The 14,217-nt window shown below is 34.5% G+C and overlaps 1 protein-coding gene across 5 annotated transcripts in view; it reads left to right on the top strand.

Moving 5' to 3' along the window:
• Positions 1-14,217, top strand: part of CACNA2D1 (calcium voltage-gated channel auxiliary subunit alpha2delta 1) — a 513,328-nt gene that overhangs the window by 253,602 nt on the left and 245,509 nt on the right. For 4 of the 5 annotated variants that reach the window (XM_073809606.1, XM_019940505.3, XM_073809605.1 and 1 more), the window contains one exon: positions 13,860-13,919. The exons of the other annotated variant lie outside the window; for it this stretch is intronic. In XM_073809606.1, coding sequence (XP_073665707.1) covers positions 13,860-13,919 — 60 coding nt within the window. The remainder of the gene's footprint in view (positions 1-13,859; positions 13,920-14,217) is intronic. 5 annotated transcript variants of the gene reach the window in all.

The raw sequence follows: 14,217 nt of genomic DNA, 5'->3' as shown, positions 1-14,217 counted from the left end.
GATACGTTGGGTAAATAAATCTCTGCAGGAACATTTCATCTGCTGTTTCAAACTTGGACAGAGTAGGTACAGTCTGTGTGTCCGAACTAGGCACCATTCTTCCCCTTCACTTGCCTTTTTAATCATTAGGTATCATAGATCTCTCTTGAAGGATTGAGTTAATGGAGTTTGTGAGGAGGGAAACTTACCTCCACAATGCATTTTTTGTTTGTTTGTTTTTGAACTGATCGTTTCTTCCATTCTTGATATTCATTCTTATTGATAGTGACATTGCCACTTTTGAGTTATCAGGGTGGATAACTCTTATCTAATTTTTAGCTCTGCAACTTTATCTCATTTCACCTATTGTGTTAGCCTAGAAATGCTGTGGCAAAGCAGTGGAGTGCAGTGGGGTGGGGACAGAAAAATAATCAGATGTGAAAGAATTCTGCTAATTAGAAAATGAGCAAGACATCAAATGCTGAGGGTGAGTTTTTTAAAGTGCTTCATTGGTTGTTTGATACATGCATACCTGAGCTCCTCTCTACTGAATATGGAATGAGAAGAAATTACTTCTTGTTCACAGTTTGTCTTCTACTTATGTGATATTGAGGGCAAGTTGTATAACTTCTTTTAAAAGGTAGGCTAGGGGCAGGGCTCTGGAATAGGTAGCCTTATTCAAATTCCAGCTCCTCCACCATTGTCTCTTTGCTAAGCACTTTATAGGAATTATCCCATCCTACAAGCATTGTACATACTATCATTAATTCCATGTGTAGATGAGCAAGCAGACCTCAGAGCTGTTTAAGTTACCCTACATTACTGGCTCTTCGAAGTGTGTCTACTCCTCTGTAAAAGGTGTATCTACAAAGTTTGTAAGAAAGACAGATGGCATAATTCCTGTAAGGTGCTTGGCAAAGAATAAATACCTAAATGATGTCAGCCCTTCTTATTTTTTATCTCATTATGATGGTCAACAGAGGTGCCATCTGTAAAAGAAATTCCATAAATTGTGAAGCGCTACACACGTTTTAACCATCATTATTCTTAATAACATCATGTGCCTTGTATAATGAATGTACAATTTTAATCTTCTTAAAAAGGAAAAAAAAAAGCCTTCTGGAACTTTCCACCTGAGAGCCAAGGGTTTAAAATTTTATCACTTCTTAGAAGTTTATATCTAAGAAATATGAGCAGCAAGTTATAGGATAATAGTATGAGCATTATTAAGAGAAATTTGATATTATTTACTGGAAGCTTTTTACTCAAATTGTTAAAACTTACTTGAGGGTAAGGAGAAATAATAATATTACTCAAGTTAAAAGTAAAAGCCAAAAAATACTGAATATCAGTGCTTTCACTGTCGTGGCCTGGGTTCAGTCCCTGATCGGGGAACTGAGATCCCACAAGCTGTGTGGCACAGCCAAAAAGTAAAAGATAAAATAAAGAAAATGAATAAAAAAATAAAAAACACCTTCTCTGTCAAAGGGAGGAACAGGAATGGCATGTCTTCTGCAGACTAGTAGTGGATGACGTTTCTGATATTTGGAAAAACCTAGTAAATTGCATATTTTGCCAATTCGACTGATTTACACATCATAGTGATTTTCCAAATCCTTGGAGGAGAAATTATACAAGTGGGGGAGGAGCACACAGTACACACTTTTGTCTACCACAGAATGTGATACATTCACCCCCAATGTATTAGCAAAAACAGAAAATAAAAGGAGTATTTCCATAGCAACATTAGCAAAATAGAAAATTTGCCTACCGTGTAAAATTAGGTTTTTTTTTTTTTCTGAGCCAACAACCCACTCACCAGATTGACAGCCTGTGAAGAGTTAACGAAACTCAAAGGTAAATTATTTTAAACTAAAAAGAAATGAAGATAACATGGCAGGAATGATAAATAGTTTACAGCCAGTCAGAGGGTAGCCCGAGGTAAAGGAAACAAATCTCCTTTGATAGAATAAGAATCAAAGGGAGGGTGGTTGGAGGGGAGCTGGAGATGCAAAATGGTTATTGTAAAATTAAAAGGATGGAGGGTGGCTCAAGCAGCTGTAATCTGACAGGACCTTGGACACACTGCAATTTACTTAGACCATAGTGACATATATTGATAGCTGTTTGATTATACCTTCAATAAAGTGAAAGAACTCCTTTTTCCCCTTCTTAATTCCTAAAAGCTAATGTTGACGAAGATGTCACTGCTGTGTTTATTTAGCAAATAAACACATTTAATCCCTAAACAATTCTGTGAAAAGGTATTATTATCTCTGTTTTACAGATGAAGAAACAGAAGCGTAGAGAAATTAAATAAATTCTCCCCTATTTTCAAAGTCAGTACATCTTTTATGGTTTCCAGAATTGTTGAACAAGCCCTGCACAAAATTTTAACTAAAAATAAGAGCTAACTTCAAAATTAAATTCAGAAGAGCTGAATACTTTATGTAATAACTTTAGTTACTATGTAATACTAGGAAGTTAATGCATGTACCAGTACTTTAAATTTATTTATTTATTTTTGCTGTGTTGGGTCTTCGTTTCTGTGCGAGGGCTTTCTCTAGTTGCGGCAAGCGGGGCCACTCTTCATCACGGTGTGCAGGCCTCTCACTTATCGCGGCCTCTCTTGTTGCGGAGCACAGGCTCCAGACGCGCAGGCTCTGTAGTTGTGGCTCACAGGCCTAGTTGCTCCGCGGCATGTGGGATCTTCCCAGACCAGGGCTCGAACCCATGTCCCCTGAACTGGCAGGCAGATTCTCAACCACTGCACCACCAGGGAAGCCCTTACCAGTACTTAATAATGTGTTGTAACTACCCTCTTAAATTATCTGCTCAAAGAGTATTCAGGGCAGTGGAAGGTAATGGATGTCTGTCTGTCTGTGAGTTGATTTGGAGGGTTAATAATTCAGGCTGTTTTAAAACTCTTGAATTATGACAAGGGAAATATGGTGATAAACACTTTAGTGATTATTATATGCTGAAGGATAAGTTATATATAAAAAAATGATCCTTTACTGACAGGATAAACCTCTTAAGTTAGTTTTCACTTTAGGTTATCAAAATAAATTTGGTAGATTTTTTTAATCTGCCCTTCCTGATAATATTTTTTTCACTTGTTCTCAGTTTATTACTACATATGTAAAATCATAGGTATGCATACATGAAACTAAAGATAAATTACAAATATACGTTCTGTGACCAGATGTATTTATTTCTATTCCTGTGTCTAGTTATGGTCTTTTAAGAGAGTTGAAGCTTTTGGTCTCACCTTCTGTTTTTTCTTAAAAACAAAAGGTTAGCAAAAAAATAATTTCAAAGGTACTTCTCATCTATTGTACTACATCTTTTTTTATTAATTATGTCAATTTGCATCATGTTCAATTAAATAGTATTTTTACTCTTTTCATAGACTAGTAAAACTCATGTGAACTTTGCTGCATTCCTAGATTTACAGGAAGGCAGAGCCTCACGCAGAGCATCTGACAGTGAAAAATGGTCTTAACACATCTTTTTCCTTCTTTTTAAAAGTGGTTGCATACTTCACCAGTTTTTTTTATATTACCTGCTTCCTACAAAATTTGATCACTTTCTTATAAGTAAAGCAATTTCTCCCTTTCTAACTTGCATATACTTTTGTGCTTTATGCTGTATTTGCCAACCAACATATGAAAAACAAAATGAAGCCTGAAGCCTATAAAGGTACCTGCAAATTGTGAGTAGTGGGCTTATAAGAACTAAGCAAGTTTAACCCACTTAGTAACCTGTATACAAGAAAGAAGGGAAGGAAGAAGGGGAGGAAGGAAGGAGAGAACCGTAAAGACCATAAATTAAGGCAGATTAAGGCAGTGTGTTTCAATAATATATTTCAAAGAAAAAAATTGTAAGAGAAGGTAATTTTAGACCATGGCTAAAGATACAGATATATTGTGCATAAAGAAGATGTGGCACATATATACAAGGGAATATTTAGACTTCTGAATCATCTCCAGTATGTCTGATTTACAAGGTTTGTTTTTTCAAAAAGAGGGCTTTAGGACAAATAGTTTGTTCTCATTTTATCTCCCACAGCTTCAAGAGCTTGCTGTTAAGGTAATAGCATTGTTCTACTTGAACAATGCTATGCATTTTTATTTTAGAACAGTGCTTCTCAAACTTTAGTTCATATTAGAATCCCAGGAAGGTCTTGTTAAAACATAGATTGATAGGACCCACCCCCAGAGCTTCTATTCGGTAGGTCTGGGATGGGATCTAAGAATATGGGTGTCTAACCTTTTCCCAGGTGATGCTGCCCCTGCTGGTCTAGACACACTTTGAGAAGGGTGCAAAATGCAGGCTCAGGAAAGAACTGAAGACAAAATAAAGATTACATCAGTTATTTGATGGTGAAAGTTTGAAGATATGGAGATGGACCAGTGAACATTTTTATGGAAGCAGGCTCAACCAGATATGGTATATCAAGTAGTGGGAAGGATCTGAGATTTTACCCTTCGTGCAAGCTAACAAGCTAGTCAACCACCATCACTGGTTCAGGAGCCTCCCTGAGTTGCACACAATGGATTTATATGTCCCCACACAGGAGGCAGCATGGGCTTTGTGTTCCCATGGGTAACTCCTGACCATCAAGTCTAGGGGGCCATACTGAGTAGCCCAGGTGGACAGTGCCTATGACATGAGCTTGTGTCACAGCTGAGGAACACTGAACCCTGAACTTGGGAAACCCCACTCTTGTAAAGGGCGCCTACCAGCAAGCCTGCCTAAATTTTACGCCACAGGATTATTTTTATTTTCCTGAGCAACAAATAAATCTGTCCTCTGCCCTGCAGGGAGACACACAAACATTCTTGAGAAAGTAATCCAGAGCAGAGGCTGTCCCTGCCTCTGTTCACATGTGGTGCAGAAACATGAGAGACCCATGGAGAATTGTCTCCCAAATGGTGACTGGTTGTAGGATTAATTCAGAGGGAAGAGTGATGACATCATTAAAATCATTTAAGAATCAGAATGGAGGAACTCTGGTTCAGGCAGCCAAAATGGACCCGGGTGGCCATTGTGGATGTCGTTTCTTGGATTTCTGAATCTGCATTGGTATTCGACATTTAAAGAATAAGGCAACTGATTATATCGATAGATTAGTTCTAGAATCCCAGAGTGGAATTACGTGGATTAGTCTGGATCCCTATCACATTCACAGCTAAATTCTACTAAATTTTAAGGATCAGGTGGTGATGAATTAATCCAGCCATTTTTAAGAATTAGGTAGTGATGTATTGATTCAGGAATATGCTTGTCATGTGGGAACAAGTTTTGTGGCCTCTCAAAGTACCACGATAATGAATGGTGATAATGTAAGTGAACCTAGTTATAAATCTTGATACAACTGAGATAAAACCTTGACAGGGTTTGAAAATGATTACTTATACATTTCTACACACAGCAATTGAGCGTCAGCTCTCTGCCACACATTGTGTGAACTACTGGATATGTACAGACATGAAAGAACTGTGTCCTGTGCCTAATGAACCCGCATTTAGTAGTTTATTGAAAGTGTGTGTGAGAGAGAGAGAGGAGAGGGAAAAGGCAATGAGGGAGCAGGAAGGAAGAGAAAAAAACAGAAGAAGATGGAGAGAGATAAATTATGTGATGAGAGTCAGGCTAGTGTAAGGATAGGGCACTAGTGGGTTATTTTTGTTTCCATCTTTCAAATTGTGCTTCTATTTTGAACGGTGTTTTTCAAAGAGTAATTAAATCCATATGTCTAATATAGCTAAAAATCTTACCCTCTAGAGGAGTGTTTTCAAAGTTTAGTTCATGGAAAAGGTGTATTATATTAAGCATGTAGATTTCTAGGAATGATACCAAGTATAGAATCAGAATCTTTGGATGGTCATGGGGTTGAGTGGGTTTGTATGTGGTCCAGGTGATTTGAACAGGCTTAGCTGGTGATTCTTCTCAGGTGTCAAAGTGTAGAGCTGATGTAGAAATTATATTCAGTTCAACAGTCTTTTAGTTTAGTGTTGGTCCTGTAGAGCCAAGAAAAAGGCAGTGATAATTGCGAGTTGTGTATTAATTTACTTTCACTACTGATAAGAGGGGTTTTGCTGTTCTTACCAGATGACATCTCCTTTACCTGGCTTACGTATTCCAAGAGTCTGCCAATTTATTTGGAGCTAATTACATCTCTGAATATTAGACTTGAAGCTTTGTGGTTAATTTCAAAAGCATTTCCTGAATATGGCAGATCCAGGCTGAAATCTGTACAACAAGATCCAGAAGCCATGTTCCAAAAGATTTAATTTTCACTGGGCCACAAATAGGGGAATAAATGATGACTGGCTTGATTTCAGCAACTTTTATTTATATGTTTTGCATATATTATACGCCCTTAAATCTTACACTAGAAAGAAGAATAGTATTTGTATTATAAAATTTTTATTTCATATAACCTGGAATGAAATCAATTGTAGGAAAATGATAGGCCATCTAAAAGAAATAATCTGTAACCTTACATTGTACCTTATGAGTACAGTATAAGATTTCTATATGATTTGCTTAATATAGTCAAAAATTGATGTTTTGCTATTAATCTTGATAATCCTCTTCTTATGTCACGGTTCCAGTACATACAGAAGTGTTAAAATATTTGAGTAGACATAAATAGCAAGATTACATACTTTATTTCTACTTGGTCAGTCTACAAATAATTTTAATCAAAATATGTATTAAAAGTTATATGTTATGTAGTCTTTTCTGTTTCACTTGAGAAGCAATGCTCAAAAAGGCAAAGTCCTTTTTTTTAACCCCTCCATAAACTCAAGGAGATGAACTGATGCTAAGTTATTTTTCCGAGTTTGGTAGAATTCCTCAAGTCATTGGAATATATTTTTCTAAATTAAAATTGGATTTTATTTTTTAAAAAACACGTTTTCTTTGTCTTGGAATCAATTTGGGACTACCCTGCTAGAAAAGTGAAAATGATTTGAAGAAAAGAAAGATTATAATTATGTGCTCATGTTTCATGTCATTAAAAGCAGAAAGTCTGCAAAAGTATGCTTTAGGCAAGCATAAGTAAAACATAAAAACAGAATTTAGTCATCTGTGTAAGAGTGGGCTTGCTAAACCATAGAACCATATTGAAAGGGGATTGTCATGTCTTTGGATAAGTTGCCTTGCTTAAGTGTTGATTTAGCATCTTTCAAACTGCATAAGAAGTGCCTATGAGAACAGAATGATGGTCTCTTGATGGAGAGATGGAACAGGTAGGACTATGTTTACAAATAAAGCCTGTTCTGTGTTCTGACGATAAGGATGCAATAAATGCATAGGCTTTTGGTGCTGAAAAGGGGGCTTAGAGATGGTTCCAGCTTTGTTTCCCTGAGGGTTCTTCCCTCCTCCGTGCATTATCTTTACTTTCCAAAACCACCAGCAAACCATTTCTCGAAACTCATTGACATTAACCAAATCTCTTGTCCAATCTAAACCATCACTTGCAAGTGTGATAGGTTTCACTTTAGACAAATCATTCCCCCCATGAAGCCGGTGCAGTTTCTCTTCAGTATTCAACCTGCATGCAGCCTATTAGAAAGAAGAATCAACAACATCAGTATCAGAAAACGTTCACATAATTTAAAAAAAAGCGTGCCACACAATGCCGGAGGATACAGACAAATTCATTTATAGTGATTGCTGTGGGTAGGGAAATTGGTCAAGGGATGAATAAGGTGAACTTCAAGGTTATTTGTACCATTTTATTTTTCACTTTAAAAGTTATAAAGACAATTTTAATTAAAGATAAAAGTGAATTCTGGGTGATGAATTCCAGATTGTTTGTTTCTCTACTTTTCAGTGCTTTTAATCTCCTCCCAAACCAAACAAATAAAAAGACCTAAGGCTAAAACTTGTCATTGGCTAGCAGTACTCATTCTTTTTAGAATCCTTCCTGTTCTTTATTTTTGAGACATTGCCACTCTTGATAAAAGCAATATTTTAAAAAATTTATTCACCATGTCACTGATTCCACTGTAACTAAACTAAAACGAACAAATGTATATTGTAACCGTTAAGAAAGCATCTGTCGAACACTGATCCTATGATGTTAAGTGTGTGTGAGAGTGTATGTTATATAGGATATGATATATGGTATATGAATGTGTGGCAGTTCCCTTTAGAAGCAGGAACTGAGTCCTGTAGTTTTTCCTAAACACTTCTACGTAGCAAGTGCTAAGTAAATGTCTGTTGAATAAGAGCAAATGCACACTGTAATTCTTCTCCTCCCAGTCAGGATGTATATTTACCTATAGCGATCACAGTCATCAGGTGTCAAAACATGGCAAAGGTAAAACTCATCCTACTTAGCCTATTCAATTTTTATAACTTTTCTCAAATCCCAGCTTCTGGCCTGGCTTCTTTAGCCAATAGATCTTTTTCAAAGTACCAATAATGTTCCTTTATAAAAACGTTTTAAACAATACATAAGTATAGCAGGTGTGATTTTTAAAAAAGTATAAAACAATTTCTCTACACGTGAAGATTTTTATACTAAACTCCTTGTTCACTAGGATATAACAAGTTGTTAGAAGGCTTTGGTAGAATTCTGCTGGGTATATATATTTATATGAATTTAAAGAAACATTGTTTATACGTTGTTTTATGTGAATTTAAGTGAACATTTTGCATTGTTTCCCATTATTTGGTGAAAGTTATTAGAAAGAAAAGAGTATTTTTACCTTTTAGATGGAACATTATACTAAATATTCATGGGGTTATGATGTTATCTTTTCTATTGAGGTCTTCAAGCTTTCTATCACCTTAAGAAATGCAAAAGAAATGTGACACCTCAATCTTTTTTTTTTTTTTAGTATTTCAGGAAATAAGGTGAGAAAGCAGAACATAATGATCTCCTTTCCTTTCTCATTTTATTTGTAGTAAAAATAAAATGAAATAAACTGAAGAACTCATTTTATTGACTACTGTATTAAACTGCTATATTCCCTAAATTGCATTTGCTTTTGGCCCACCCTATAGTTCCATAGATAAGAGCTTTCTTGCAGAGCAAAATACAGTGAAAATTTAGGGGCCATTAAGATGTTTTCATTCATTTCACTCACTTATGTACCTATTGAAGTGGTCATCAGTGAGTACAGTTTTAACATATTCTGTTCTAGGTATTTGTGTTTGTAGATTCACATGGAAGTAAAACTTTGATATATGGTTTTGAGCATACCAATAGAAAATATATCAAATAAATATTATTGTTAAATGCTGAAAAATGTTAAGTCCATTGCCTACATCCTATAGTTAGTGAATAGCAGCACCAAAATTGTAAACCAGAGGTGTCTGATTCAAAAGCGCATGCTTATTTTAGCTATAGCTCCAAAGTTATTCATGGCACCTGTACACTTTTCTTCAGAACATAGAAGTCTGTTCTTTGACGTAAGTTTGCTATTTTCAATAGATATTGTTAGACCATTCACATGATTATCCTGATTATTTTGGTATGTTAAGAGCATTTGATGAGGTTAGGGAAAACTTGTCAACAGAGACATAATACAATAATTTGTTCATCCTTATTGGGTGTTAGCTATTTGAACATTAATCATATAACACACACATATTTTACTGGTAAGTCTGAAAAATCTTGACAGACACTAGCCAAAGAAATTGTTTTGAATTAGAGATGTTTCTTTGAATGATATTTCAATTCTTGATATTATTAATATAAGTGCCAACATTGTTGGAGTCTAATGGAACTGTCATATGATCCCTGAAGATTTACTTTCAAAACTATCAAAAGAAAATTCTTTGTAATTAAATGTTTCAGAGAACTTTATCTTTCATCTGCAATAAACATACGGTCTAGGAAGCAAGTTATTTACAGTTTTGGAAAATACTCTTATTTCCAAGAAAAAAATACATTTAAGTATTGTTAAGGAAAATGATAGAATTATTTCTTTTTATACTGTACAGTTATACTGCTTTTATTAAACTTTCATATCACTTGCCAGATGCAATGCTAGTGGAAGAGATAAAGATGACAAAAAGGTGAAGGTTGAGAATGAATAGGCCTTCAAGGGAGCTGATCTTTCTCTGATCTGATAAAACCTCTCCCATTATCTATTTCTTTCTTTTTTGTTTTTCTTTTTTTCCTTGCAGATCACTGCATATCAAGAGCTTTTTCTCTGAATAGCAGCATTCTCTCAGGATTTGAGGGCAAGACTTATATAAAGATAGTTTCCAAATTGACATATGACATGTTGTGCTGTTTTTAGAATTTGCCTTTAGAAAATTCTAAAAATTACTGGGAAATTTTCCATTAATCTGAAATAGTTTTCTACCAGTGTTTTTTATTTTGATACTACTATGTCTTCATGTATTCTATGAATGCCAAGTGATGTTAACACTTTGATGGGTTTAGTGGGAACTAAAGATTGGTCTTGTGGAATAAGAATAAGCTTTGGAGTAGGAAGGCTTATGTTCAAGTCCATTTCGTTAAACTTGTGAGTCCTTAAAAGTCTTTAAAATGAGTTTTTATTTTAAATGCTCAAACCAGTAGGTAGGTAGGGATGTACATATTATTATTACCTTTATGACATTGTATATATACTTATCATTCCATCCCCAAAGGATTTTCATATATACATGTGCTGTTTCATTTATAATAAAGCCGTTTAATGAAACTTTCTCACTTACCTTAATATGAGCAGAATTTTCAATTTTCTCTTGTAGGTATTTATGCTGAACTGGGTTTTTTGTTTCTATCTGATTCTCTGCCTGGTTTTAATGTTTGATACTATATTAAACTGTACTATGAATTAAATGAGAAAAGATTCTTTTTCTGAAGTAGGTTATTGCTATGGGTCTATTTTTATATATCTATAGCTAACTATGGAAACAGGGATGTCCTACTGAGCAAATATTCACATTTTATTAGGTAGGAATTTTATCAGTCTTAACACAATTTGCCTGTGGCATTTAACGGTAGGTCATTGGCTTTAAAAATAAAATATCACTTGACTAGAATAGAAGTTAATTAGGGACTTGCAGTGTCCAGAAGACATGTCAGTTTTCTATGAGTCATGACTAGCTGGTCTTTTGCCACAAGAAAAAAGCACCATCAGCAACTATTTGTATCACTTCCCGAGGTAGGCTAAGTCTCTAAAGTTCTCTATTTTGGTTTGTCGTGAAATCTGCTAGATAAAAAAAAAAAAAAATTTACTAATTTCTTCATGAAAAAAGAAGATAATAGTAGTGCCTTTTCATGATTATGTATCCCTGGATTTCCAAGCTGGGGATATATAATATTTAGCAACTTTCCAGCTGTAAACTAACCTTTTAAAATACACTTTTTTTTTCTTATACATAACTACAGGTCTTTAGGTTTCTAAAACTATCTCAGAATCTTGCAATAAATATCATTTACTTGATAAAATTAGTGTTTATATATATTAGAAATAAAGATGATTTGGACTCTCCTCCCCCTAGGAGAATTGTCTGATAGTTTGTGACCATTGTTCATCCCTCTTTAACTTTTTTTTTCTAGAAATAATTAACTGTGATGATCACTGTCACTCTGGCTTATTAAACATGGATTAAGTTCATATTATAAGCCATGTGATTCTGAGTCAGATCATTAAGTTATACCTTCTCCTGCTCTCCAGAGTAGAGAACAGCATGGTTGAGTTAGAGCTGGTGTCTTGCAAACCACGTATGGCATTGTGGGTGAATGCCCCCCAATGTGTTTTGTTTGTTGGGTGGCAGCCTCCTTCTGTGTGTCTCGTGAGGAAAACATGTTAATATCCCTCTTCAATAAATTTTAGAGTTCTAATATTTCTTAATCTAAAAAAATATTTAACTTATTTATATTTTACCCAGTATTTTGTTTAAATTCACAAAATACTTAATTTTATTATTGGCCCCATACATATGAACAATTTAGTTGTTCTTATGTGGCCTGTTAAAAATGAGGGAAGACTTATGTTCTGAATTTTGTCAAGAATATGCCTTTGTGTTATTTTCTCATCTGTCTTTTCTTTTTCTATCTTCCCTACTAAAGTTTTCCTATAAAGAAATGGCTTCCATTTCCATTTGTTTTGCCATTTTATTCACTTTTTTGCAACATTTTCACACAGAATTTGAGTTTCCAAAAATATTGTGATAAATATTACTGAGATGTATACATTTTTCCCTTGGTTTTTCTCTGTTTAGGTTTTTGACCTTGTAGGGATAGAGAACCTTTTCTGGGTTACTCTCCCTGCTACAATATCTTACATTTACTAGCTTCTTTTATGTTCCCTTGCTGTCTAGTAGTTGATAAACTGAAACCATTGTCATTTAAGCACACTGGAGAATTTTTCCTTTAAATTGATTTAGTTTAGGGGTTCTTAACTTGAGATTTCCCACTAGGCAGTATTTTCTAGTCATTGGTAATACCTATGTAAGAGTTTAGAAAAATGATTATAATATTAAAGAAGAGGGAATAAAAGCCAATACACTAATATAAAACTAGTCGAAAGGGATGTTTCCATTCCCCAGTGTGGGCAAGACTTCCACATCAAGAGCACACACTGAAGTATAGTTCATAGTGAAAGATCAAAAATGTGAATCAACAAACCACTATGAGATTATACTTTCTAAAACCTAACCTGATCATTTCTATCTCCTAATAAATGAGTTTAATACATTTATTATATTTACTGATATACTTGTCCCATTTTGCCTGTCTCCTAGCTGTGTGGGAGGCAGGCTACAGGTGAACTCAGTACTCAAGGGACACAGTGTACAAATGGAATCTTAATTGTCCTTCATAGTTAGATAGCTGACATGTATATTTGCTTACTGTCTGCCAGGCACTGTTCTAAGCACTTTATATATAGTATCTCATTTAATCCTTTCAACAACCCATGAGGCAGATTTTGACATTTTTCCTATTAGAAAAGGGGAGGAGAGACTTAACTTCTCCGAAGTTTGCACAGCTGGTATGCAGCAGGGTTGGTATTTAAACCCAGGCAGTCAGGTTTCAAATCTGTTCTTAATCACTAAATGTTACTGTGTCTTGTGAAAGTTTAGCACACGGAGAATATGATAATAACACTGGAAAATACAAAGAGAAAACTCTAAAAAGTATTAGACAAGGGGGAAAAAAAAGAATTTATCCACAAAAAGTCATTAGCAGGCTGACAATAGGCATTTCATCTCCAGCTGAACCTAACGGAATAACATTTTAAAAGTGCTAAAGGAAAATAGGTCAGGCTAGAATTCTCCGACGACTTTGGCATATAAGAGTGAAGGGGAAATAAAGCCTTTTCAGATGTGTGGATTATGATTGTTTGTTACTCATGGATATTTGAATAAACTCATAAGAATGTACTTTAGCAAGGAGAAAATTATTACATTTTTGTGGCTTTTGGTAAAAAACTAAAAATGCTATTAAGAAGGTGCCTATACAGCACTTAGCACATATTTATTGATTCTCATTGTTATTTCATTTCCAGTTGTATAGAAATATATGCTAGAAGGGTATTTATGAAAAGCAATATTCTACTAGGGTTAATATAGTGATCAAAGCTTTTTTTAAAAAAAACAAATGAAATGTTAGTCATTGATAGAAAGCACTGGAAGTGGACACTACTGCCAGTGATGGCAGAGGTAGTAAACTTAATGGTATTCAAGAATACTACGCTATTTATATTACTGAAGAGTAAATATATATGTATCAACTTCAGTAAATTAAAGTATTAAATGATTTAGAATTTATGAATCACAAATAAGGAATCTCTTCTTTTTTATGTGTCTTAATAATTGATTTGAAAACCCAAGCACTATATAACAATTATGTATTCATGTGGTCATTTGAATTCTAAGATTTCTTATTTTCTTTCCAGCGCCTGGCTTTGGAAGCTGAGAAAGTTCAAGCAGCCCACCAGTGGAGGGAGGATTTTGCAGTAAGGACCCTTTTTAACCACTTGATTTAATAAGTACATCGATGTTTTGTGTTTGGATAATTATGATTTCATTTAAAATATTTTTTTTAGTGATGGACTCTTAAGGTATTATGAGACCAAAAACAGCTAGCTGTACTTTGTTGCTTTAAAAAAATACCTTGAAATATTCTCATACTCAAAGGTATTTATAAAATTAATAACAGAAAAATAACATTAAATTATAGCATTTGAATAATCTTTATAGGTATTATGAATATACTAATTGAAAAACAAGTGACATTTTTTAAGAAGTGACATG

Source organism: Tursiops truncatus, chromosome 9 (assembly GCF_011762595.2).
Source record: "Tursiops truncatus isolate mTurTru1 chromosome 9, mTurTru1.mat.Y, whole genome shotgun sequence".
NCBI classification, from domain to species: Eukaryota; Metazoa; Chordata; class Mammalia; order Artiodactyla; family Delphinidae; genus Tursiops; species Tursiops truncatus.
This window is presented reverse-complemented; position numbering and strand designations above follow the sequence as displayed.